This window comes from Pyrgilauda ruficollis, unplaced genomic scaffold (assembly GCF_017590135.1).
Source record: "Pyrgilauda ruficollis isolate IOZ18807 unplaced genomic scaffold, ASM1759013v1 scaffold24, whole genome shotgun sequence".
NCBI classification, from domain to species: domain Eukaryota; kingdom Metazoa; phylum Chordata; class Aves; order Passeriformes; family Passeridae; genus Pyrgilauda; species Pyrgilauda ruficollis.
In genome coordinates this window covers 2,052,121-2,078,335 of record NW_024523648.1, presented here as the reverse complement: position 1 = coordinate 2,078,335, position 26,215 = coordinate 2,052,121, and the positions used below count along the sequence as shown (strand labels likewise).

The 26,215-nt window shown below is 40.1% G+C and overlaps 1 protein-coding gene across 1 annotated transcript in view; it reads right to left on the bottom strand.

Moving 5' to 3' along the window:
• CLVS2 (clavesin 2) overlaps positions 1-26,141 on the bottom strand; it is a 47,243-nt gene extending 21,102 nt beyond the window's left edge. The window contains exons 1-2 of the mRNA XM_041470061.1: positions 25,753-26,141; positions 17,061-17,235 (exon numbers count right to left, since the gene is read on the bottom strand). Of these exons, the coding sequence (XP_041325995.1) occupies positions 17,061-17,235; positions 25,753-26,141 (564 nt within the window). The remainder of the gene's footprint in view (positions 1-17,060; positions 17,236-25,752) is intronic.
• Positions 26,142-26,215: the final 74 nt, after the last annotated feature.

Sequence of the window (26,215 nt, the reverse complement as noted above, 5' to 3'; positions counted from 1 at the left end):
TACACTCAGCAAGAAACCCAGAAAAACATGAAGCAATTTTAAATTATTATGCCTCATAAAAAACAAACATATTCACTTTCAAATGTTAGCTATGGATTTTTAAAATTCTATTCATCACACAGATTAAACCTTTTAAATACCATTAATTAAACAGAATGGCTACTCAAGCACTATGAGGTCTATTGTGTAAATACACAGTAAGGAGTCCTGACAGATGTTTTTGTCCACTACACTGACCTCTACAGAATAGCTTTTTTTTTACAAAAATTGGTATTACACCAATGCTTCTGTTCATATCATCCCTGCTGAAATTTTTATTGTCCATATTCTGTACAGATGTAATGGTGACTAGAAATGGCTGCAAGATATAAACAATTCTCCATGCAAAATATGCCATCAGGTCTTCAGCATCCCAGTTCCTTTTCAACATCACTAGAGAAATGTATTGTCATTTACATTTAAGGTAAGTTATAATTAATTAATAATTAACAATAATTAATTATTAAGTTCCATCCATATTCCAATTAATTCAGCAGGTAACTCAAAAGTTTCAACCAAGAACCCTGGGATCAGTAATGACATTTGGTAAAGTCTTGGTGAGAGAAGAGACCAGATCTGAGTATCAGTCACAAGGGAAGAACACCAGAACTCATTCACAGATACGCAGATCTAGTGAGACCATGCAGGGGCTTTGGAGAACCTCAGTCACAGCAACATAACTGCCTATGAGGAGCTGGACTCTACTTCAGGTGAGAACCAAGTCCAGTATGAGTACACAAGTAATAAATCCAAAATAATAAAAAAAATCCACATGCAGGGTTGTAAATGTTGATGATAATAACTATTTCTGATAGTCTTAAAGAGTAACTCATCTGGGCTATGTGCTTCTCCTTTTCCAGAACAATGTACTCTCTGAAAACAGTTCTCCACTACTGACTATCTACTGAATGGTTTTTTCTATGTAAGAGGCTACAAATGCGTATAATAAAAACAACTTATCCCCTATCATCAGTAGGGTGAACAGCACAACCCCAGTGGGAACAGGAGCTAGATTAACAGACAAGCTGAATAGTAAATAAACTATTCATAGTAAATAAAAAATGTGAGCAAGACCTTTGCATGGTTTTGCATTTCAAAGAGAAAAAAAATAATTATTTACAAGTGTTTTATACTTTTGAAATAAAACTCTCCCTCATTATGTTAGTTTTCTTTGACACTAACAAAAATACAGATGTAGATGTTTTTGCAAAAAAATTATCTTTTCTACAACACTGTTGTTAAACAAGTGTGACAGATCAATACAATTTGGCATCAGAGCAAAGACCTTACAATGTTTATTCCAACAGAGCACAAGGTTTATAAAATAGATGCATCATTGCATGATCAGTAGGCTGTATATAGTTTTATGTAGTACACACAAGCTATAATTATTCCTGATCCATACCTATCATACTGACATGTGTTTTTCAGTACTACACAAAGCAATAACAAGTACAGATGTTATTTACTATCAATGCATGTTCACAAGTATGTGCATCATCTACAATTTCTGCAGAAGAAAAGTTTTCCCAGCGAGGATCATACTGCATTGCCCTGGACATGGCTTCCAGCCAGGTAGGGAAGATATTTTCTCTTCAAATGAGAGATCTGAAATTATGCCGGAAGCAAGAATCAAACCAGAAGTCAAAATTTTTAAATTCAAGCAAGTAACTCTCTGTCCAACCTGGCAGACCTAGCTTTGTTCAAATCCACATCAAATTGACACCAACTCTGATGATCTCCATGGACAGGCGACCGCTGCCAACCCTCCAAAGCTGGAGGGATTTGGAAGCACAGGAGGCTGCACCAGAGCTTGCAGGAGCATGAAGATGGGCACAGAGAATAAAGAGAACACATAAAGACACAGAAAGACACCAGCATCATGGATGGGAAAGTTTGGACCTCCTGCACTGGAGCATCTTGTCTAGCTCAAGAGGAAATAGGGTTTGGATCAGTTTTGCACAATCACCTGCACAATCACCTGCACAATCACTGTAGATAACCACTGAGCCTTTTCTGCTAAGATGGAGAGCTGCATTCATTACTTTAAATGTTAAGTAGAAATTTGATTGTTAAAACTAATTGAAGATATTGAAAATCTGGGTTTGACTCAATGTTATGTAACACTAAGGGAAATTAGATCTATTTTATGACTCTAAAAATGAGGGCAAAACAAATGGCACACACAAACATGAGCCTCTATCCCCAAGTCTCACTTCACAGTCTGGACATCTCCCAGCCTCAACACACTGACCTGTTACCTGGGAAACAACATGGAAATTTTACTTTCTAGGACCAACTCCTCTAACTCTATGGCCGATGACATTTTCTTGCAGTAACAGCTCCTATTTTCACCCCTCCTGCTCCTTTTCATTAACACATAAATGCATTACAGTGCATTTCATTCTAAAAGAACTTGCTGTTCATCCCATTTCTATTATACAATTAATGCTCAAGAAACAGGATGCCCTCAGTTGCTGTGTAACCCATCATCTCTGCCTTCTCCCCAGTCTCCCTGATCCATTCCAACGTCCTCCCCAGGTTTCAGTCCATGGGTCACCTTTCACCTCATCACCTACAGACTTCAGCGCTTTTTCCTTGCTCACTTCACACTGAACATCAGCCCTAGAGAACTCCCTTTTCCTACAAGCATTTCAGGGTCATTCCTGTGTCAATACACATACAACCTCAACTCATGTCTTCCACTGCCAAGCCTCACCCATCATTACTACTTGTCTGAAAGCTCACTAACAGCACTAAGCTCAAATTCACTCAGTTTTTATTGTTGCAGCAATCCTCACAATGAATTCAGCCAGCAAACTCACAGCCCTGGGTTTCTCTGTAAAGTCCTGTTCTCCTCTAACACCACTGTGTCTGCAAGATCAACACTTAACCACATCTTTCCACATACAATGTTGTGGGAATCCTGACCTGTTATCTTTAATATCCTACTGCCACATTTCGTGCTGCCTAAAAGTTACTCTAAGGGTTGAGGTTTTTTTAATCAATACATGTTTGATGAGCCCAGGGCTGTGAATTTCAGTCCATGCTGAAAGGATCAAACCCAAGACTGAAAGGACAGGAACACATCACCCTGTCCAAGAGAAGCAAAAAGGGAAACTAGGTTGACACTATTTGCGTGACCAAATTGTGATCTATGTGAATTCAGGAGACTGAATTCCCTTCTAAGTTTTTACATGTGTGCTGAAAAGAACATCAAGGTTCTGAACAAGGAGGGGTGAGAGAAGCAAGCAACACCTGGCCCAGTATAATGTGCTAATAGCAAAAACATTTTCAAACCATCTGCTTTGCAGCAAAACATGTCTCCTGCAATACAGCATGTGAGTCAAAGCAGATTATGCCCGGGCTTTGCTGCAGAACACGGAACAAATCAAGTCATCCCCAACCAACCCCCCGTCAGACCGTGGCTGATGCAAGGTCGGGAATGCCAAATAAAAGGCTGAACAGCATGCCAGGGCTGCACTCGCTCCATCCGGCCTTACCTCAGGAAGGGGGACAGATGGTGCCAGTGACTCAGAAGAATGCCAAAAGGCTCTCATCTCACAGCAATAACCTATGTCCTGGCCCTGTGACAGTCTGTCATCCGAGAAAATGATATTTTTCAAGGACATAAGTGTGAACTTGATGCTGGTAGGAAAACATGACAGAGTGCTCTCACAGACCTCTCTTTTTGCAGCCTGGGCAAAGATAATTCTGTTCTGCAGCTTCACCTGTGTGCTCCTCTGTGTGAAAAGGCAGGGCCTTGGGTAATAATGCCTAGCAACATAAATTACAGCTTAGTGTACTTCTTCTGACTAACTTTAAATTGTCAAAAGCCTATCCAGGAATAAAAAGCCTCAGGGAAAGCATAAAAGATTTGTGTGCAAGACTTTATAACCTTAAAGGAAATCAATCCCAACTTTAAAATGTGTAAAAAAACCCCAATAAACCAGATCCTTCAGATTCTGCTTTTCTATTTTCTGGGGTTTTTTTCAATTACTGTATTTGCAAAATAGAACAAAGCAATTGTAGGTCTGTTCCCTACCTCTTTAATTTTTTTTCCATTTGCAAAGTGCAAAATAATGGCTTCCCATTTCTACTGTGGGGAAAAAAACTGCTATTGTATTTCTTTTCCCCAAAAGCAGGCACTGAGTGAATAAACGCAGGGAAATACCGACTCAACATCTGGTGCCATACAGGAGGCAGGACTAATTTAGGACAAACAGAACAGGGACAGAGCTTTGTATTGGTAGACCAAGACCTGGGCAGAAATGAGCTGCTGAGAAGACCTGTGCCAGTGACAACTCCTATGATGGCATTCTTAGAGACACAATGCTGTAATGACATAAGCACATTAAGCTTCATGGGGAAGAATAATTTTCTCCTATTAGACAAAATAGCACTGAATGAGACAGCTACATCTTGGCCCAAAGTGCTATTCTGGGGAGCTGTTCCACAATGAAAGCTTTATATTGCACCTTTTTGTCCCTTACGACACAGGCACTTCTACTCTTCCACTCTCAGCTCAGTACACCAAACACTTGGGGGCTTGTCAGTAACAACTCAGTTTTGCCCTCCCAACTCAGAGTTGTTTCTCCAAAGACCCACCCTGCTTCACACGGCCCTGAAGTACTCTGCCCTCTGTCCCATTCTTTTTTTTTCCATGTGTCTGTCTGACTGTGAGTTCACACACCACCTCTGTGCTGGCAGCTCACACAGAGGTATCCCCAGTGCCCTTCTGAACAATAATTTAAATTTGCAGTGTGTTGTTCTAATAAATGTCCAGCTAAAGCCCAATGTAGCAAGAAAAAGACATCCTCAACCTGCCAGCCTTACCTCCATTCTCAAACCTTGCACATGACAGAGCTGAGTCATTCATCACATTCAGGTCATATTCGATTTCAGCTGCTCTCAAGCCCCACACATCCCACCTCTGTTTACATTCTGCAAATTCTCCTTGCATGGTGTTGCTTAGACAATGTAAGTGGCTGAGAAAGTGTGCCCACCGGCGCAGAAAATTATCTTTTTTTTTTCCAAAAACACAGAAGTGTGGTTTTTCAGGGAATACATCAGTGCTGCAGATGCACGTTTTTTCATCTCAATCCTCATGTCTGCTTTCCTAGCCTGTGATTTAATGAAAGATTAAAGACTAGCTTATGAAAGTTCACCACGGCAACTGCTGATGTCATTGGGACCTGGATTCACAGTCAGGGCTTAAAGAAAGATGAAGACCATATTGATAATTGACAATATTTCTGACATTATTCATCTACCTAATTAAGCCACAACTCCATGCCACTACATATGCTCGAAACTGAATGAACAGAAGATGTAGCACCATTAATATGCTTAGCTATTGGTGCTACATAAAACTAGCCCACAGAAATTAACTGTTCATGGAAGGTGTAGATTATTTACTCCTTTCTTATGAAGCAGCAGAAAAACAGAATAATTCATGCATCTACTTCATGATGCCATGCCTTTAATAATCCTACTAAAAAAAGTATGTGCATTCTAAATGCTGCATTCTACACGTCGTAAAATGAGGCAAGATTTTTTTATTCATTTAATTGCAAGCACATTCAAGCACTGAAGGAAAGGATACAAACTGACAGCCTGGACAGCTTTGCTGGTAGTCATTGTCATGTTTGCTGTCCATTAGCGAAGAAGTAAAACTTTTGTCTATGTACAAACACAAGAAAAAAAGCACATTTGAAGTAACTGAAGTGCACATATGTTCCCCTTCTGACTCTTTCTGAAACAAGTTACTGCTAAAGTTAATGCCTCCATGGTAGTTTGTTGTTTGCTTCATCCTTCTACAGCAGCCCAAAGCAATGTACTGATGGGCAATCAGCCCACAGCATGGAGATACACCCAGTAAAGGAGAATATCTGCCACAAACCCATAACTTTCAGGGATGGCAAATGAGGGGCTGTTCAGGACTTAAGCAGATTTCATGAGGAAACCATGCAATTAGGGGAGGAAGCAAAGGTTGATTACACAGATTTAAGAAACACTAGCAATGAGTACAAACAATTATACTTCTGTATCTACTACGATTACGAGGATTTTGGTGACAGGAATGAGAATGGAGGTAGACAGACCATCTTCTCCCTGCATTTAAGTGAAAGCCATGAGACCTGGAACTGTGCCTGAGTGCTGGACACACAACCAAGAGGCTCTGCAGCTCTCCTACACAGTGTGGCTGCCATCCTCATGACAAAAACAGGATAAGATTGTCAAAGGGGAGCTCTTAAAAGAAGACATTTACAGTCCCCATATGAAACTGAATCCATCAAGAAGATTTAATGGGACAGAGTATCAAGAAGATGAAGAAAAAAGAAACACATAGCAAGGCTCGCCTTGCATGTAAGATGCTGCTTAGTTTGGCTTCATTCCTACAACTTAAAGCAAGAACGCACATGGTCCAACATGTTCCCATGGATCTTCAAATAAATCCATTCTTAACTGGCTTTCACACAGCTGTCTTTAAAGGCTTGTGTGCTGCTTACATTTGATACTGCATTGATTTTCTCTGAAATTTCCTCCTACCATGGCTACCCTGATCAATTAGTGTGCTATAAATAGAGCAGTCAGATTCCTTTCACTGGTCTCATTAAATTGCACTCCTGCTGAATTTCTGTGGAGAAGAGAATTGGATCATACTGATAGCAATAGTATAAAGACGTCCTAGTGTTTTCCAGAGAAAATCAATTCCTCAATATTCCTAACAAAATGCTTTGAAAAGCATGACCCAATGGATCTCAGCTAATGCCCAAAACATACGTCAAGCCTTGCTTGCAGTTCTGCATCTCCAAACCACTGAAAAATAAAGGATAAGAAAATAAGTGGTTAAGAGGCTCAGGCAGCTTCTCACTGATACATAATCCGTCATCAATCACAGCTATTTAACTGCATCCCCTCGTAATGGAAACATGTTGCTGGAGGTCTGCAGTTAACCCATGTAATTCTTCTGGAAAATGAATTAAGAATTTGAGGAAGAACTCAGTCTCAAGGCACACTTGGTGCCTCTCAAAGTCACCATGTTATGGTGGTGTGCTCACTGACTAAAAGTAGAGGGGCATGATAACATCTGGTGCTAGGGTAAAGGTCAGTTACTGCAGCAGATGTGTGACAGACATGATTTCAAAAATGTTAATCTTTATTTTTTTCCAATAGCACATCAGTATAGCTCTTAAAAAATTTGTTTTAGAGATGACAATTTAGTCAATGAGATTCATAACAACCAAAAAATAGGAAATATAATTGTCTACTTTGAAACATTTCAAAATCTAAACTGAAGGACAGTTTTTAGGTCTGTCTTCTGCCCAACGCCTTGTTCTATCCTTTCATAATTATCCTGTCTTCTCCTGACATCCTTAGTGTCCTCTTTTTCCCCTCTGTTAAGCACTATCCTTCAAAACCTTTTCCATCTTCCTTGCAAAATGGATCTACATTTTCACCATATACTCTTCTGCAGGTTGAAAACCCCCATTGCAAAGCCTGGGTTTATAACTGCACTTGAATTACCAAATGTATCCAGTGTTTCTACATGGACTCACTGTGTCTGGAGCATAACCCATGGGGTTTCTGCATAAAGACCAGAAAGATCTACTGCAGATTTCAGAGGACTGGCTGTACCTTGCAAAGACTTTCTGAGGAGAATGCTGGAGGACTACCAGTACTTGATGATTTGCCCTGGGTTCTTTGTACTTTGCACAGAGGCCTTCAGCCAGAAGATGCAGTGCTCTAAATTTATATTATATTATTTAATCTATGCTTTCAGTCAAGTAGTTTAGCATGAGATGAAGGCACATCCCAACAAACTCAGAAGCTTTTGTAGGTAACAAGGCACATTCAGTGCAATGCCAGGCAAGAATTATTGAAAACTGCAGCTGAAACACACCTTTAGGGAGGCCCTCCCCTGAATCACAGCAGAATCACTTTCTCCCTCCAGAAAATGTTTTCAATGGTGGAGGTGGCCAAGGGTTGAAATCCAGTTCTCAGAAAGGAAGCCCTACCCCAAGTGATTTTAACAGCTATAAAGGATTCATGAGAATCTACTAAAAAGAGCAAGGAAAACACAATATTTAATCACTGATTAAAGATTGCATTTTCCCAAGACACTGTCTGATATTAGTCAGTCCTACAAAATAAAGGACAGGAATACATATTTCATAGTCAAAACCTATACTGTGAGGGACAATGTAAAATGTGATCCAAAAGAACAAGCAAGCACATCAGCACAGCCAGCACTGTGCTGGGGGAGATGCTGACTCAGTGTCAGGTGCTGGAGTGAAACTAATTTTTTTTGACTGAATGTAAATTTATTTTCCTCAAAAAAGGACGATATGTTCAGCCACCTCGGATTTCAGTCCATATCCATCTTTGGATATTCATTATGTGTAAACAAATCATTACTACCCAATCCTTTTAATTACAGAAAATACTGGAAAATATTAAAAGCAGTATTTTCATATTCCATATAATAAGAAGAGATGTTTTTTAAGAACATATATTTTTGCAAAATATGCAGGAAAAGACTACAGAAATGCTTTTCGAGGAAGGGAGCTTTTTTTTTTTTTGAGCATATTATCCACACTGGAGTATGATATTTTAGAAAGAATTAATACTTTTTTTTTCAGAAATACAATTTTCTTCATTTGTTATATATATAAACTTTCAGCTCATAAACTACTTTAAATCACCACCAAAGTATCACTTATTTAAACAGTTATGCCTATTAGAACAGACAAAACTTGAATTTTCTTAATTGTTTTATGATTAGGAAACATGAGATGAGAGAAACCTTCACTAGCCATATAATTTCACATTTTTTATGGTGCTGCCCCCAGAGAAGTTTCCCACAGTTGTTTTTAAACATCAGTGAATTATGACAGCAGTGTTCTTCCTGCACAGCAATCACTTATAAACAAAGTCAAAATTTTGCTTATAACCAAAGGCAAATTGAATTCATAAAAAAAAAATTGTCAAAGGAGGTGAACATTTGCTAAGGAATAGAAACCAAAATCACAAAAAAATTACATTGTATTGTTTTGTGGATGGAGCACTGTCAGACTTTGCTGGCAGAGGCACTATATGCATGGGCAGTATGTGCAGAAGACACTAACATAAAGACAACTGTGCACAGCCTAATAAGATCACAGAGGATTTATTAGCATCATGGAAAATAAAGGTTAGACTGGTTTAAGAAAATAATTACAAAATGATCCAGTGTGTAGTTTTGAGGTAAATGTGAAAGATGCATATATAAAATGGATTGATAACATAGGTAAATTAAACACTGTAAGAAAAACAGATTTAGGCTCTCCAAATAAAGAGGATCCCGCTGATTTCCACATCTCAACATCTCCAGTGCCAGAGAAGTCAGAAAGAACATCTCCAGGTCCTGATTCCAAATCACTGCTGCTGCAGATAGGTACTGCCTCAAAACAATTCCTTTCTATGGGTTACTGAGAGTCACACACCAATTCCTGCTTTGGGCCCAACAGCACACAGTGAAATAGCTGAGGGTTTTATAGGAGTTGACATTTTGAAATAGCAAAATTAGGACTAATGCCGAGAGGAAATCTGAAGAGCAAGAAGTCTTAGAGAGGTTTCCAAAGAATGTGCCAGACTTGCCTTCAAGCTTTTAAATTAAACTGTGAGAAGCACTAGAAAATATAATGCGCAGGATAATCTTGCCTTAGCAGGGAGGTGAACTATGGTCGTAAAAGATGTCTTCTGTCTCTAACATTACAACTTACAACAAATTAGTTTTATTTCTGAGTGACCTTACAAGGAAGACTACTATTTATTCCCTTTATTGCCTTAAGATACTGAAGAAAAGAGAAATATTTAGACCTTGACTGAGAAAAATGACTTTCAAAAATAAATAGATATCCTGAAGCTGAGGAATGGTTATAACCATATAGTTGTTGAAGTGTCGTCTACCAGAGACAACAGAAAGTCACTCACAGTGACAAGAATTAATTGCCTATACTGAGTTTGTGCTACAAACACTTCATGTTTGTGTCACCTCAGTATTGTATTTGTTTTTCAGCCTAATCAGAGCAATTAAGTCACTCTCTTTAGTTAATGCATATAGATTTGGTTTCCTAATAAAAAGAAGAAAACCAGAAAAGTGGATAGCATTTAGCAAAAGCTCAAGAAAGGAATCCTCATGTATGAGTCTCTTGTATTTTCCTTCTCTCAAGATGCAATAATTTTATTTGAATGTTTTTCTCTGTTGACAGAACTGATGGAAAAATATCAACTATGAACATTTTCATTGGTTTCTACACTAACCATATATAATTTGCTGAGTAAAATAGAACGTCAGATTAAAAAAAATTTTTCTTTTTCTAGATCAGGCCATGTTATTCCAGTAACATCCTCAGAAGGTCCCAATGTCTCCTGCCTAGCCCCATGAGCAGTGAGTTATGTGTACCAAGCAGGCCAGCTCTGGTGTGAGGAACTAAAAGGAGTTTCCGTAACAGCCTGGTGTCTAAAGGACTCACTTGGCATGTGAACAGATCAGGACTCACTCTCCAGTGCTACTTTCATGACTTTTATGAAGAGCAATGGGAAGAACACTGGTTAAAAGAAGATTTGGAGATGGGAAGTTTGAAGGTGATTGGAAGCCAGATGCGAAGAGTGTTTGGTCAGTGAAATCACAAAAGGCTGAAATCTCCTAAGGAGTCTAGGATGAACTTAATGTGCCATGCACTCATCTATGGTGACTGAGGTTTTGAAGGATGCCGTCAGAATAGAGACAAAAAAAGCCACATCAGTGAAGACTAGTACAAAATAAGACAATGTGGGTTGAGGAACTGGGGAAACAGCAGAACTGTGGCAAAGCCTGCTCAGAGCAAAAAGGGCAGGAGGAACAAGCAGAAGAGTCTGTGCCAGTTAGATCAAAGTGTCTGAACAAAAGCCAAGCTCCCCACAACTAATCACGCCTTGCTTACAGCAAATATCTGCAAACCACTGGCAAAGTGCCCTCTGTCTGTCTTTGCTCAGGTTCACACCGAGGATGACAACCTACTGCAGGCAGATACTCCACTAGCTCCAGTAGCAGTGTTTGGAGGGTGGATATTTAACTCCATTAAGCTTCCTTGCAGTTTTCAGTAAGACACCACAGAGCAGAGTTTCTTGGGGGGAAAGGAGAGTTTAGTTTGCTGCTGCTTCTCATTTGTTTCAGAGGTGGCAGCCCACGTGGCACTATGTGCATTCAAAGAGAATCTAATGAGAAGCTCTTAATTTAGCCATGCTAGAATTCAGACTCGTGGCTTGGGCGTTCAAGATCAAGACTAAAACCTTCAATCCTTCTGATCAAAAATAAATGTCAGCTGGACTCCAAATATATAAACTGGGACTGAAAATCAGACCACAGCCTGTCACAGTAGGCACCCCAAATAGCAAACACTTAACAGTAAACTTTCAGTGGAATTACTCTCAGTTGGGGATAGAAAAATAATAAGAAAAAAAGATTATGGTATCCCCTCATCTAAAAAGTGTGTTTGTGAGAATACATAAATCAACAGTCCAAAGGCATTCAACCATTTTTTTTCATGAGCATCACAAAAGAATCTAGCAAGGGAATTAATTATTCTGTCTTCAGATAACAGGTTAAAAACTGGGACCACACTGAATAATGGCTGTGTCTACACAGACATGCCTGTTTGTAGCTGAATTCGAGCTATGGTCATAAAGTCCTTTCTCACCCAGCAGGTCAAGTCCATCCAGACAGCACGTGAGGAGGTAGAAATAACAACCGCTTCCAGTCCACCCTATTTCCACAGTAAATTGCTGGTAAGCCTTTTTATGGTCTTTATACAAGTAAGGAAGACCAAGTGTTAGCAAACTCTTGAAAATAACAAGCTCTTAGGAAAAATATCCCATTTAACTGCTGTTGCTACTGAACATGAGTTGAACTGGTATGAAATTATGCTGTTTATAAGCACATCCCTCTGTTCTCTAGGAAGTACTGGGCTCAGGGGACCCCAGCCTTTACAAACAACTTAATTCTTTGATTTAAAAAACAAAAAAACCAACCTGAATTAAATTATTTACTTGACTTCCTAAAAATGGAAGGTACTCCCATTAAAAGTTTGAGTCTGCTACCATATAATATTCTGTCAATGTGAAGTGAAGTGTCAGGACCATGTTCTCAAAAAATGGTAGAGAATTCAAGCACTGAGTGAGAGGGGTGAACGGTTTTAAGTCTGGATGTAAAAACATTTAAAGCTCTGCTTTGTGATTTGCAGCTCACTGCTGCTCACTGCTAGTACAAGCTGTTCCTTCAGCTCATTATTAACAATCCTATGCACTGCATGGAGCATGTGACCATGTAATTATATGAAGTCATGATACTGTTTCCAGAGGCGTCCTTAGTTCTGGAAGTTCCTATCTTAGGAATCCTTGGCACTGCAGCATGTTGGTCGCACAGATGTAGTCCAGAACCAGGTGGCAAAGTTTAAGCACTCTGTGCTTGCTGAACCAACCCTAATGTTCAGCAGTATTCCCTGCCAGACACTGATAGAGTTCACGCTTAAAGAAAATGGGAGTAGGAAGTCCTGTCACTTTCATCACCAGACTGCGCATGGTCTGCGTCTGCTACTTCCACCTTGCACTGCTGCAGCAAATCTGGCTGGGGGTATTGTTCCTACAGCTCACAAGAACAGCTGTGTGAAAGACACTTTGGAAAGTAATCATAGCTGCAAGGATGCTGCCTTCATTTACTTTCTGGTTTGCTTTCATTTTTACAGGACTGAGTTTGTTTTAGCATATGAAGCCTTCCTCTGTTACAAAAAAAAAAAAAAAAAAAAAAAAGGACACAGTTAAAAGACCTGCCTTGTCCCCCATAACACTATCACTGTTTCTCCCAAACACCGTTGTTCCAGAAGCAAGAGTCTTCTGTCTTCTGCAACAATGCTGACAGTCCACATATGCTCAGCTCCCCATTTAAATGTGTATGGTCTCTTTTCCACCAGCTTTTTAACTAGAGGAGAAGCATTCACATTCAGCCAACTACACACTTTTACAAAGCATTGAGATGTACAGACTACCCAAGTGAAAACATGCATGAAAAGAATCTGTCATGAATGCAACTACTATTATGCACTAAATAGAAATCAATATTTAAGAAGGAATTAGTGGTCCAGAATACTAAATATCAGTTAATCAGTTCAGGCGATTTATGCATACCTATAGTGTTCCATTTTGCAAAACTCAATTATAATTACCCCCAAAGCTGTCTGTCAGAGTTAATAATAATTCCAATTTTCAATGTAGTTTTCAAATTGAATTTTCAGTCTTTGAAACTATTTTTACCTGTCTTATGAAAACACTGCTGTCAAAAAGATCATATAGGGATTTATGTGAAAAAGGACTATCACAAAGAAAATAATTATACCCAAAACTTCCTTCCTCTTTCTTCTCAGGAGTTCTCAGCTAGGTGTTTTGGTAGAAGGGGTCAGGGCAGTGCCAGAAGCAGTAAAACAAAAAGGCAGGTTTTCAGAATGGGGAAAGGAGTGGAATATACAAAACCTGACTTCATCACGTCATACTAAAAGTCCACCTGGCCTTATATCCTGTCCTTAACAGAGGCCAAAACAGAGAGCCTAGAGCAGCTACAACTTGGACAACATATGAGATTATTTCCACTCAGCATCCACCTCATCTCCAACTTTGTACAGCCTAAGGAATTCTGAACAGTGATTTGGCTTTTATATATTTACCAATCCTCAGTTCATCTCTCTTTTCATTTTCTCTAAACACAGCTAAAATTTAAGCATCCAGAATTCCTCATGGCACAGAGTTCCACAAGTTACCCAGATGTTGTACAAAGGTGTCTTACAAAGAGGAAGGCCTCCCCCTAGTATCACCTGATGATGCCCATTTCTTAAAATGTAAATAACAAATAACATCTGCAGCTTGTCTACTCTCTCCAGCCACCCATCATCTTTTCGTATCCTGGTCTGACCTCATAAGGGACCTTGCTTTAAGGAGGAGGTTAGATTTGCCAAGCCTGAGGTCTTTTCCAAGCTGAATAATTCTATGGTTTCACAGATTTCTGTACTTTCCTCTACAGTTTTTCTTCTTCCATCCAGATGAATTCCAGCCAACTTAATTGTTCCTTATCCAGACACCAACCACATTTTGAGCTTTTTGCTCAGAGTTCATCGCCGTCTACAGATATTTAGAACTGATTTTCTTCAGAGCTCTCAAAAGTTCTCTCTTCTATGGGAAAAATAGTTGAAGCACACAGATTGCAACCCACTACTGGTGAAGGAGGCAAATTTTCGTAAAGTTTTTGAAAGAGACCTTATCAGGCACTCAGGTATTGAAGCACATAAGGCTGTTAACACTTCCTGCTTTCAGGAGCACCGCTGCTGAGTAACATGAGCTTCTTCACAAGCCCAAAATCAGTGGCTGGCTACAGAAATCAATGAATGGGGAAAAGTGGGCACCTAAAGACTGGAACTCACAAACATCCACATACTGAATAAGTAAGGAGAGTCAACACGAAGTCCTAAAGTCTAGGCATGTGCTCCAGCTCTCAAAAAATGTTTTCCTTCTGACTTGACACTAGGGAAGGTGTAGGAGCTCTAAGTGAAAATCCTCCTTCTCCATGATGAGGAGCAACAGGAGTGCTGTAGGCAGAAGCATCTGCAAGGAAGAATGTTGCTCCTTTTTTCCAAAAGCACACAGCCAGTGCATGAGCTAGGACTGGAGCAGCAAGAGTCCCAGCTGAATGCCCCCACCTCCACATGAAGTTTTCTTCTTGTCCAGCAAAAACATTTGTCCTACAAATCAGCAGTGCACAAATCAGCAGCAAATTCTACACTGCACCAATTGCTTGGCACAGCACTGTTGTGATGGGTATGCTAGATTTCACATCAGATTACAGACAGTCACTGTCCTGTAAATCCCATGATCAAAAGTCTCTTTTCCTGGAAACAGCTACCTAGGAAATTTTCCTCATTTATACAAGTAAGTTTGTAGTATCATTCTTTTCACACTCCCATTTAACACATATGCAGACAAAATATACACCAGAACTCATCTTCTTCTATACAGTAGAAAACTGCATTTACTTCTCTTACATTCAAAAGCAATTTCTTAAACATTAAGCCATTGTGAAAAGCCAAAAAATGCCATAGGTTGTAAAGTCTTCGGTACCTACCATATTGAGTATTCTGCTCACCATGGAAGTTAAGCAAATATAAGGCAAATTCAGTAGATTTCATTCGGGAGGCAAAGGGATTTGGTTAACATCAAATTCAGTGGTCACTAATCCTACTCTCACTGTCCTCTTCTGCCTAAGCAACACAAATACTTAAATTCTCCAAATGGTAAAGTTCAGCATCTTGAGCCCTGTTAAATCTTATAAGCCAAAATAAATTTCATTTCTCTGATTAAACAGAAAGTATTTACAAAGATCATAAATAAATAGTGTGTGTGAGTTTTTCTTGCTCTCTTTCATTCTACCTGATTAAGCACTTTTTACTTTGACATCATTCAGAATGATGTTTTCGCTATGCATTTTCCTCCAAAATAGAAGGCAGCCATTAAAATGCTTTTTCTTTCTTTCTTCTGGAGTATTTCACACCCACTTTTGCATCTCTGCAGTAAACAGCACTGAAGGCAGTGGGCACAAAATGGTGCCATACGTGCTGGTCATCATCAGATTTGGAATATTTAAAACTACAAAGCTGGGGGCATGGGTAAGTTCAGTAAGCCAAAGGACTTCTCCTCAATTCAGTCATGAAGCAATTGATGGCAGGAGAATGCTGAGTCTCAGAGCCCACCTGAAGTTTGGTAGGTCACCCTTCACATTTTCAGATGCAATTATTCACTGCAGCTCTCTTCAAAATAACCATCTCTGAGTAATGCCCAAGAAACACCATCATTTGAAAACAAAGACCACTAATGCATTTGCTCATGTTCTAAACCTGAAAACAATGGCTAACTTTGAAAAAAGCACAAAAAAGAAAACAACTTTGAAAGCAATAAAAGGAAATGCAGCACTTCTAGAGCACAGGTCTCTCTGCTGCCTTCTAAGTTAGTTGTGAAGATGATGAAATCACACTGTTGCATAAGGAAACATAATAAAATGAGAACAGAGACCTCTGTCTCATGTCACTACCCTTCTGTGTGCAACCGCAGGCTGAATACTAGTTGAGACATTTCATCAGTTAGATCAAAACTCTGTATCACTGCTATACAAGTTTCTTCAGAAATCACACTATCACAGTAAAAAAAGTTCAAAGGTAAGGCTGTTATTTTGCTTTATGAGTAACAAAAATGTATGAATGATAGAAACATACAGAAAAGGAATACATGTCCTTCTAAAAGCAAGGCACACTGCCACAGGAATGAATTACAGATATTTTTAACATGGTAACTGAGGCTGCACAGAAAACAACTACAACGAGCTGAAAAGAATTTAAATCACTGCATACTCAATCCCAGAGGCTGCTGCTCAGATTAATCTTGACCCAGAAAAAGAGCCAAGCACATGCTGAACTTTGAGTAAATAAATAGTCCCAGCTAACTGTCCAATCACAGGGCCCCACACTTTCATGACAAATGATGTACAGCCTGTCTCCAAAAGAATCAACAAAAAAAGCCAACCTGGCATGGCAGCAGCAACCCCTATTTCATTAGCCCTGCGCATAATTACAACATAAACTGATTGCTTCTAACTTCCTGCTGCAGGAGCTACCATCTGAATTTACAGAAAGCCACGCACTTTGGAATAAAGACAAAAAAATTACCTCATATTTATAGCAAGGAAGGAGCCTACACATCAGGAGTTACTGCAGTTAGCTGACTGAGTTCACACTTTTGTCACAAGCAGTTTGCCTGTACACCCACACGTTAAGGTGTTAATAGCCTTGCTATTCATAAGTTGTTGGAATTTTGTTTTGCTTCGGTCTTTTTTATCAACCTAGATTTGTAATGAACTGCAAAGTTAAGAAGAATAAGGAAAAGAAAGAAAATAATAATGGTACCTGAAGGCCCTCTATGGCTAATCTAAGCATGCTTGGTGTGAGCTTGGAGGCCTGCTTGAAGGTGAAGTTGCTCCAGTCTATAATCAAAACAAATCCATTCACTTGCAGCTCGGGGTCTTCTATCATGGCTTCTAAAGAAAGAAGTATGGCACGCAGAATATCCACCAGCGTGTACCTGAGAATGGGAAGAGGAGATTTGGTTAGGAAAGGAGCAACAACCAAAGAGGTGGAGAAGTTCTGAGTAGTCTCCCTCTGTCAAAAGTTTAAATCAAAGAGTGCAAATGTGTCCTCAGAAGCGCCTGAAGCTGGGAAATCTTCAAAAGCTCAATTCGTTGAGCTCATCTTCTGAAGTAGGATCATGTACCTACAGACCATCAGCCAGCCAGAACAAACTACAAGAATGTAACACATCAAAAACAAATTTGAACTTTTCCGTAGTATCCTAAGCTGCCTTAGTATCTTTATGTGGAATTCCATGTCTGTATAAGAGCTTCTACACAAATTGTATTTTTCTAAAATCACAAGGATACCAAAACCTGAGACAAATACCAGAAGCATAGATCCAAAGTTTCCTTCTGTATTTTCCAAAGGAAATTAAATAATAGGTCCTAAAAAATTATCAGTTAAATTGGGAATTTCCACACGCTCTCCATCATCCCACTCTCTGTGTAATTTTTTCTCTAAAATCCGCAAGTACAGAAGCCTGATTACTCAAGGATCTTAAAAGCAAGAGGTAACACACACTAGAGCTTTGAGGTGATCATTTACTGAAGGCGCCCTTGCTCATGGCAGGAGGATTAGAACTGGATGATCTTTGAGGTCCCTTCCAACCCAAGCCATTCCAGGATTGTAGAATTTTATAAACAGTTACCAAAACAGACATAAACACAATATCAAATGAGGTACTAGAAAGTTAAACCTGGAAAATATCAGAAATACAAATATTCCAGAAATTAAATATTCAGTGTACAGATATTTTTAAGCAAGGCCCTTTAAATGTCTCCCATGATGGCATCAAACAGAAGTTCTCAAAATTGTGAGTCCTTGGAGAATTCTTCACCATTCTGCATATGTAGCAAAGAGCATGTGTGCCTACTTAGAAATTAAATTAAATTATACTGAATTTGACTCACTTTAATACAATGAATATGCTGTTCTGTTGTGGACATAACTATATTTTGAAAATATCTGCAAAAGGAAATAACACAAATGAAATTAATCTGTTGTAGCTGACTCCTCGCATCTTTCCATCTTTGTTTATTTAGCCAACTAAAACTCAGTGAACTTCCCAATTATGCATTCATAGGAAAGGGATCTAATGTCTGAACAGGAGAAAGTTGTTTTCCTCAGAAAACACTAAGGGAAGCATTAAAAATAATTTTGTAAAGACAAAATTCTTCTCTTCATTTTGGAGATACTTTTTTTTTTCATTTTTTTGATTGACAGGGATAAATTTTTTCATATTCACTCCTTTGAACTTTTCTGAGATTTAACTCTTTTCTAATACTTTAATTTTCTGAGATCTAAGGTTTACAGGAAGTTTGGAATGCCTTGGTCTGAGGACGATTTTGACCACAGCTCATACAAGGAACAGACATTAAAAATGTTCAGTTCTAAAATTAGCCTCCACCCTACCTGACATTTAAGTTGTCCCGTTCTCCAGAAGGACTCCACAATGGAGGACCCTACATTCAGTCCCAGAATAAGGGTCCCCAGTTCCAGATGTACATCTCTAATGTCCTCCCTAAGGAGTTTAAGGAGACTTCACATGCCTTGGATTAACAGCTTCCTAGTGGCACAAATTTGCTAGAAATCTGTGACATCAGACATAAAGATTCTTTGTATATGCGGCCAATCAGCTCTCTAAGACTGACACAAACACGCTTTTTTAATGTATACCTAATAGTCCAATACAAGATGCATACATGTAAACAGAAATGCACCTAATTATGTGTTTAATTCTTTAAATAAATGGGAAAACTGTCAGGCAGCAATGGGAACAAGATTTCAGCTGCCACAGAGAGTAAATAACAATCACAGGGGCTAGGTCTCCACATCCCTGTGGCATATTCACCACCACCATAACTCCTATTATAGGTCTGGTCTAAGAAATACAGTCAACAACAACAATAATATTTATGTTTACTCACTGAAAATAAGAGAAAAGCCCTGCAAAAAACAGGTCCTGATAAAAGCAATCAAGACCACTTTCTGCCAGAAGGAGGTACCTGAAGTATTCTTAAAGTCTAAAAGGCTACATCAGGAGTACACAGGGACATGTCACTAACAATCAAGCTTTCCACCTCAAATACCCTTCAGGGCAATTAATTGAAGATAGGAGCTATTCTTCATTCTGTACTGGATCTCTTCTCTTGGTTTCAATACCTTACTTACAGTACAGAGCACCAGAAAGACAAATCCATTAGCGAGTATTCAAAGCAGCTTTTACCCTGAACACATGCTAAGGCAAGCCAGAAATGTAAACCTGGTGTGGTAGATGAAATCTTAGGTGGTGCAAAACGCTGAGTATTGAAAGTATCAGCTAAGCAGCTCAAGCAAAAAACATAATCAAAGCAAGAGCACAGAAGCTTTCAGACAGCACAGAGTTATTGTGTGTAAAGACTTATCTTTAATCCATTCCAGCCCCACATTGTCTGACATTTCACCTCACGGCTACCACTGTTTGTGCCAGCACTAGGATGCACGGGCTCTGCCATAAAATGCTCTCCACCTCTGGCTGGACTTTAGGGAAATCAAAATTCTATGTAAAAAGACGTTAAAAATTACTCAATTTTGTTGCTGAAACTCCTGTTCCACACTGAAATTACCTCCCATACAGATACAGAAATATGACCAGTCAAAAGTGAGAAAAACAGGACAAACTAGTGAGTGTGAGATATATTTGGCCCAAGGCAGCTTTGACTGCCTTTCTACTTTGAAGGAAAAGAAAAAAAAAAAAGAAAATATTAGCCTTTAATTTGAAGAGACTATGGTGTACAGTCGGAGGGGAATATGGTTCTTTTTATTCTTACCAATCTGTGCTAAGTAAAAATGTGTACTTAAGTAACAGCACTCATTTTGCCCTGGCACCAGTTTTCTAATGACTTGCCCCAGTGCTGTCAGATATGTAGGGTGTGCTGGGCCCAACTGGCTGCAGTGCATGTTCTGTAGCAGCCTGAAGTTAGGCTGTGAATAAATAAATCCTAATTTATTTACGGCTAAATCCAGTTGCATTCACTTGTTTAAACAGACTCTTATGGGACATATTGTAGCTAGCAAGATATTACTAATTGCTAGGATAATCAAAAACTCACACTTAATTTAAATGTATTTAATACCTTCTATTTATAGAACTGTGCTTAATTCAATGGAAAACTTGGACAAGTTTTTTAGTCCTGTTATTAGTGTGAGTAACAAATGCTGGAAATATGTTATCACATATAAAATGCACTCTTTATGTTCCTTTTTTATGTGAGTCCTAGCTCAAGACTGACTGAAGCAGGGACTGGTGTGCAAGACATACTCTGCTACCTCTTGAAATTTTTCATTCAGGTTGACTTGAAAGTAATAGAGCCTGAGAAGGTGTTACAAGTGAACAACCACACTGACAGTGATTCTTTCAAATGCTTTGGGACAGCTACCATTTCCACACCAACAGTACACAGCTTTCGAGGGAAATGCCTCATTGGGGTCTTTATTTGTCGCGAACAGAAGACCTCAAACAATTTACTGAGCATCCCACTCTATTGTAATTTAACAGTGGCAGCAATTTCCCTTTTACAGAAAAGAAAAGTTATATGAGACTTTTTTTTGTGGGACATGAACAGATTCATTGTATTTCCAAGGATTTCTGGGGAAAGCAGTCTGAAAGACATGGCTGTCAACTCTTGGTAATACTTTACCAGGACCTTTCACCTTTACCTCTAAGTGATGTGTTCTGTCCTCTTGTATGCATCCACTGCGATCTCCACCAAGCCAGCACGAAGAGAAGAGTCAGGGAGAATGCAGGGTACAGATGTCTCATGTCAAACTCAGCTGTGTCAGCTGTTTTCAATACTTTATGCTCTTGATGATGAATGGCATCAACCATATCATCTGTTTAACCAGATTCTGGTTCCAGTCAATTCACTTTTGCCCTGAATAACAGATAATCTGATTCAGCAGAGTTGCCCTACTATCTCTATGGCTATTTGTCATGTCCTCCCTAAAAGAAAGAAATTTGAAGTAATTTTGAGAATTAGGACTGAATGGCATAAATCTGCCTCTCAGGACAGGAACTAGAAGAGATAAATAGTAAGTCTCTTTTGCTCGAATTTCAGCCATATGTCTCTTGAAGGTCTGAAACACATAAAGAATGCACAGTCTGTATTTTAAGCTACTCACCATTTGGACAAGAAAAGACTCTGTCAAATGAGCTCTTGTGCCACTGTGATTTAAAAGAGAAAGCTGGTCAAGTCTCTGAGCCATCATCCCATCTCTAAGGTACTGTTCTGGCTCAATATTTTTAGAATTTCACCAGAACAAGAGCCCTCAAGATACACAAAGGAATACTTTGAAATGGTGCCTCATATCTTCTTGGTTTGTCAGTCTGGGTACAGATTTGAATGCTGAGAAGATGAGGGCTTGAAAGTTCTCTTATGGCTATCCTGCTTAAATAGTGGCAGCATGCCCTGAAGATATCTTATTCTAAATACAAAAAGCACCACCGTTACAAAAAATGCAAAGAAAAAATAGAAATAGCTTCAAATATTTTACCAGATTATCTTTTAGATTCAGATTTAATACTATTCATTATGCCACATATTAGCCTAGTGTCTAACAGTCACAGCCACACATGAAGATTCAGCTGATCTAAATTTTACATTGATCATAAAGCTCCCTAGCCAAAACCCCTACAGTCTAAATGCAGGTGATGATGGGGATACCTGGGGGAAAACTAGGAAACAATAAAACAGCATCAGTCAGGAGGAGTAACTGTAGCAAAAATGAGAGGGTTTACAGTAGTTAATAATTTGGAAGATATAACTTCCAAACAAAAATTGACTCTCCTAAACAGTTGGTTATTTTTACTGTTAGTATGTTACTAGTGTTAGCATTTCTATTTATTTTGTCATGCTGCCTCCATCAGAGACTGAAAAATACCTTGCCATGTTATCTGCTGTTTATTGTGAGCTGAGGAGCAGACCAGCCTCCTCATAGCTACAGAAGTTAAATTTTCATTTAACACAGGGAAATGTTTCTATCACTTGTGCATGTGAAAGCCCAGTTTTGAAAGCAAACCCCTGGACTCCGTCTTTGCCCTACTGTAAGCTGTCTGATGCAACAGCAGAACCTGCAGTAAATGAATGCAGGGGATTTCCATATTCACCGAGGATGGTGTGAGCTGACTGGGTCACTGTGACACCAACCGAGCTAGGTACCACTTCACTTTTCTAATGCACTTTCTAGGGAAAAATCTGAGATAATTAATACCAGAAAGGTTTCAAACACATACCATTAAAACGGACTGATACTCCTGGAGAATGTGTGTCCAGGTGCCAGGAAGCATACACAAGACCATGCATGACAACAGACCTCTTGCAGCTGAGAGCTGAAGTTAACTGCACTATTAACTGAAAAAACTTCACCAGCTGGACACATTAGGAGAAAGGGAGTCTTCAAATGCACATAGACACCTACAAGCCAAATGTAGTTAAGAATCAACAATCTGGAAGCTAATAAGGAAGGTTGCTCCCTCCCTGAGTGCTATCCAGCTTCCTGGCAGGAACGCCACTGACCTTCATTTTCCCCATAGAATAGACAGGGTGGAGAGTTAGGCTGGATCACACTGAAAAACTGCTGGGCTAGTGAGCCCATTGTCTTTCACCTTTCCTTTTTTGTTTGTTTGTTTTAAATACATGTCTGATTGCGTTGTTCAGATGGCAGGACATCTGGTACAGTTTTCAGGCCCTGCTTTAATTTAATGATTTAACATCTAGTACACAGGCTTGTTTTACCACAGAAATTTTTTGCCTCCCACACTTTTCTTTCTAATTGGAACTATGTAAATCATAGGCTGACAGTGCTATATAAATCATCTCTAGTATGTCTGCTATTCATTTAAATAACAAATTGGAACTTTTTTTTTTCTAATTGTTACATCCTGGCCATAATAATTTGCACATATATGATAAAACTGGAGGCTTGCTGTGCTCTATTAACTTAGTTTATGAAGCACACAAAGAGAGCCTAACCAGACAGGCTTCAATAAGTAATCCTCCTATTGTTGCTGTAAGAGGAACACTGGGCTGTGTACTGCAAGCTCTCAAGTCAGTTAAGGCACAGGCTTGAGACATACTGCATAGCAGCCCAGGCATAAGTCCCACAGTGCTCCCCAGGTTCAGCCACTGAGCATCAGATAATGGAAGGCACTAAATTAATTAGAAAAAGAAAGTGACCTAGCTCCGTTCCCAGATGTGTCACTGACTTGTCATGTGCCTTGGAGCAAGCCACTCCCCGCAGCTGGGCTTCAGCTCTCTCTGCTTTGTCTGAGTGGTCTGCGTGAAAACAAATCCCTCTCTCTGGAGAAGAGGCGTGCCGTGAGCATGCAGTGCTCAAAAGCAGTAGGCACCCAATTGCAAACACATCCATTAAGCACTCTAGTGAACCCCAGCCACTTTGGTGTCATAGCATAAATAATATTCATCAAACCGATAGGAGTTCATGAAAAAAACACAATAAATTCATTGCTGTGTCAGCTGAGCTCATGTACTTTAAATATCAGCATATCCAGCATCAAGAAGAAAATAAACCTATTCTTTCTACATGGCAATTATTATTTTAAATGCTACTTTATCTCTGCACTTGAATTCATGGTATTATTTTGACTAGGACCAAGTCAAGTAATATGGCAAGTATCACACAAAGGTTTAGGATTTTTCCATTAATAAGAAACAACAGTATACAGTAGGTCATGCTACCTTTAACAAGGGAACTTCTTCATCATAGACACAACTTAATAAAAGTCCTAAACATGTGTTTCTTCGCTAATTTTTCCTTCAGGGATTTTTAAGAGTTTGTGGAGTCATTTTTAAAATTGAAAGTTGACCTGGTCCTTATGTCGGAAACAAGGAAGGTCCTTATCTGGAAAAGGAAACGCTCAGTGAGTCCTTAGCCTCATCACCACTGATCTTCACTCAGCTTTTATGCTCCATCTGCTAGAAAAACAAAGCAGAAAAGGTACGCTGGCCCCAGCTCTGCATATATTCATCCATCCTTTCTAGTCGTTACCCTGGCTGTGGGCAGTTTTTATTTGGGCCAGACAACTTTCTCCTAGTCCCAAGACTTGATTCATGGGTTAGCAAGGGACAGGAAACTTCTCCCACAGACAGTGTGGGTGTGGCTGGCATGTCTGAAGGAGAGGAAAGCCAAGGTGGGCCAGCATCCCTCTGGAGAGAAACCTGTCCATAGCTGTAACACCAGCCGGGGCAGGGAGCTGTGGGAATGCTCCCTGTGATGGCAATCTACACAGCCCACAAGAGGACAGCTAAACACCTAAAGGGCAAACTTAAACATGCCTCTCCCCCAGATTTTGTCCTTTCTATCCACACTGACAGTTGTTTGAATACCCCCAAACTTTCAAAGTAGCTGAGCTGAGGATATCTGCACTGAGCACTCAGCACTATGTTGACTAGAATAAAGATGGCAACGTACAAGGTTCTAAGTTTTCTCACTAAAAAGTGAGAAATCAGATCTTAAACCTGCACTCAGGTTGGGAGTAGAAGAAAACAGTGCAGTGCTCACAGAAGCAGGTTTTAGAGAGTTTAAATGTACTGAAATCAAGCGATTTTTGTGGTTATAATTTTAGACTGCAGGAGAAACTGAGCATGACACCCCCACAATGTATTTAGAATAAACAAATAATGTGACATAATATCAAGCCAATTGCTAAAAAGGGCCTTGATGGGAGACAGCTCTTGGGTTACCCTTCTAAATCATCTGCAGGTTAGAGTAGCCCCAAAAAAAAAAAAGATCAGAAACTGTTCTAGAGACTAGTCTTCAATTTGCTATCAAAGCTTTGTGTACTCGGATCTCGGATTATTATGCAGAGAATTGATATTGAGAGCATCATGAGTGGAAAAAGAAGTGGTTACAGAAACTTCCATCCTGGCATTTCTAGGTGGCTCAGGAAGAGCTTTCTTCAGCTGAGGGAAAGGATTCAGAGTCTCAGCTTCCTGCACAGGCAAACTTTTCAGCTTAAAAGCCATACTCCTGTTTTACACACAGCGTCTCCCACTTTCTCCCATGTCACCTGAGCAGCTCTGTGTGTGCTGAAACAGAAAGACCAGCCAAGAGTGCAACCAGCCTTTGTCTGGGGGATAAGCGCATCATCTCCGTGCCAGCTCGCTCCGGCTGAGGGGAGGCAGAAGGGTGTAAACCTCCTAGCAGACAGCTGAGAAGAGCACTCCACCAGTGTCCACCTGCCTCCCAAAATTCACACCCCAAGGATGAGCTGCTTGAAAGGGCCCTAAGCCACAAAACGTATTTCCCCTTTATTCTCTGCCTCTGCCTTCCAGGCTGCTGCCCAGCCCCCTGTGGGCAGCGCCGGGTGTGTCCCTGCTGCCCACCCTCTCTCCCTCTCCGCTGGCACCGCTTTCCCACGCATTACCCGGGGGGAGAAGGGGTTGAGGTGGGCCAGTGGCTCTGCTTTTACCTGCTCTGGTCCCAGTTGGCAGCAAAAAGGACGAGGATCTTCCTGCCGTAGTGGTCCAGGTTGGCCAGCCCGCCGGGGAAACCATCCTTCAGTGCTTGCTTGATGCCTGGGTCTGTGGCCTTGAAGCTCTTAAACATGTCCAGGTTCTGCTGTCGATATTCAAAGTATTGGGCCAGGAGGCGAAACGCCTCGAAGTGCTGAAACTTCCTGGCCCGCAGAAACCGCAGGATGAAGGCATCGTCGGTGCGGAGGAAGCCGATGTCCGGCCGGGTGATGACCATGTCCCGCACCTCCTGGATGTCCTGGTGCAAGGTGTCCGGGTTCTCGTTCAGCTCCAGCCGGGCTTTCTCCAGAGTCTCCGGGGAGAGACCTGCCTGCAAATGAGTCATGGCGCTGTCCTCCTCCTCCCCGGCTCTGCTGCCTGCGCTCCTCAGCCTCCCGGCCGCTTGCCCCCCGGAGGCGG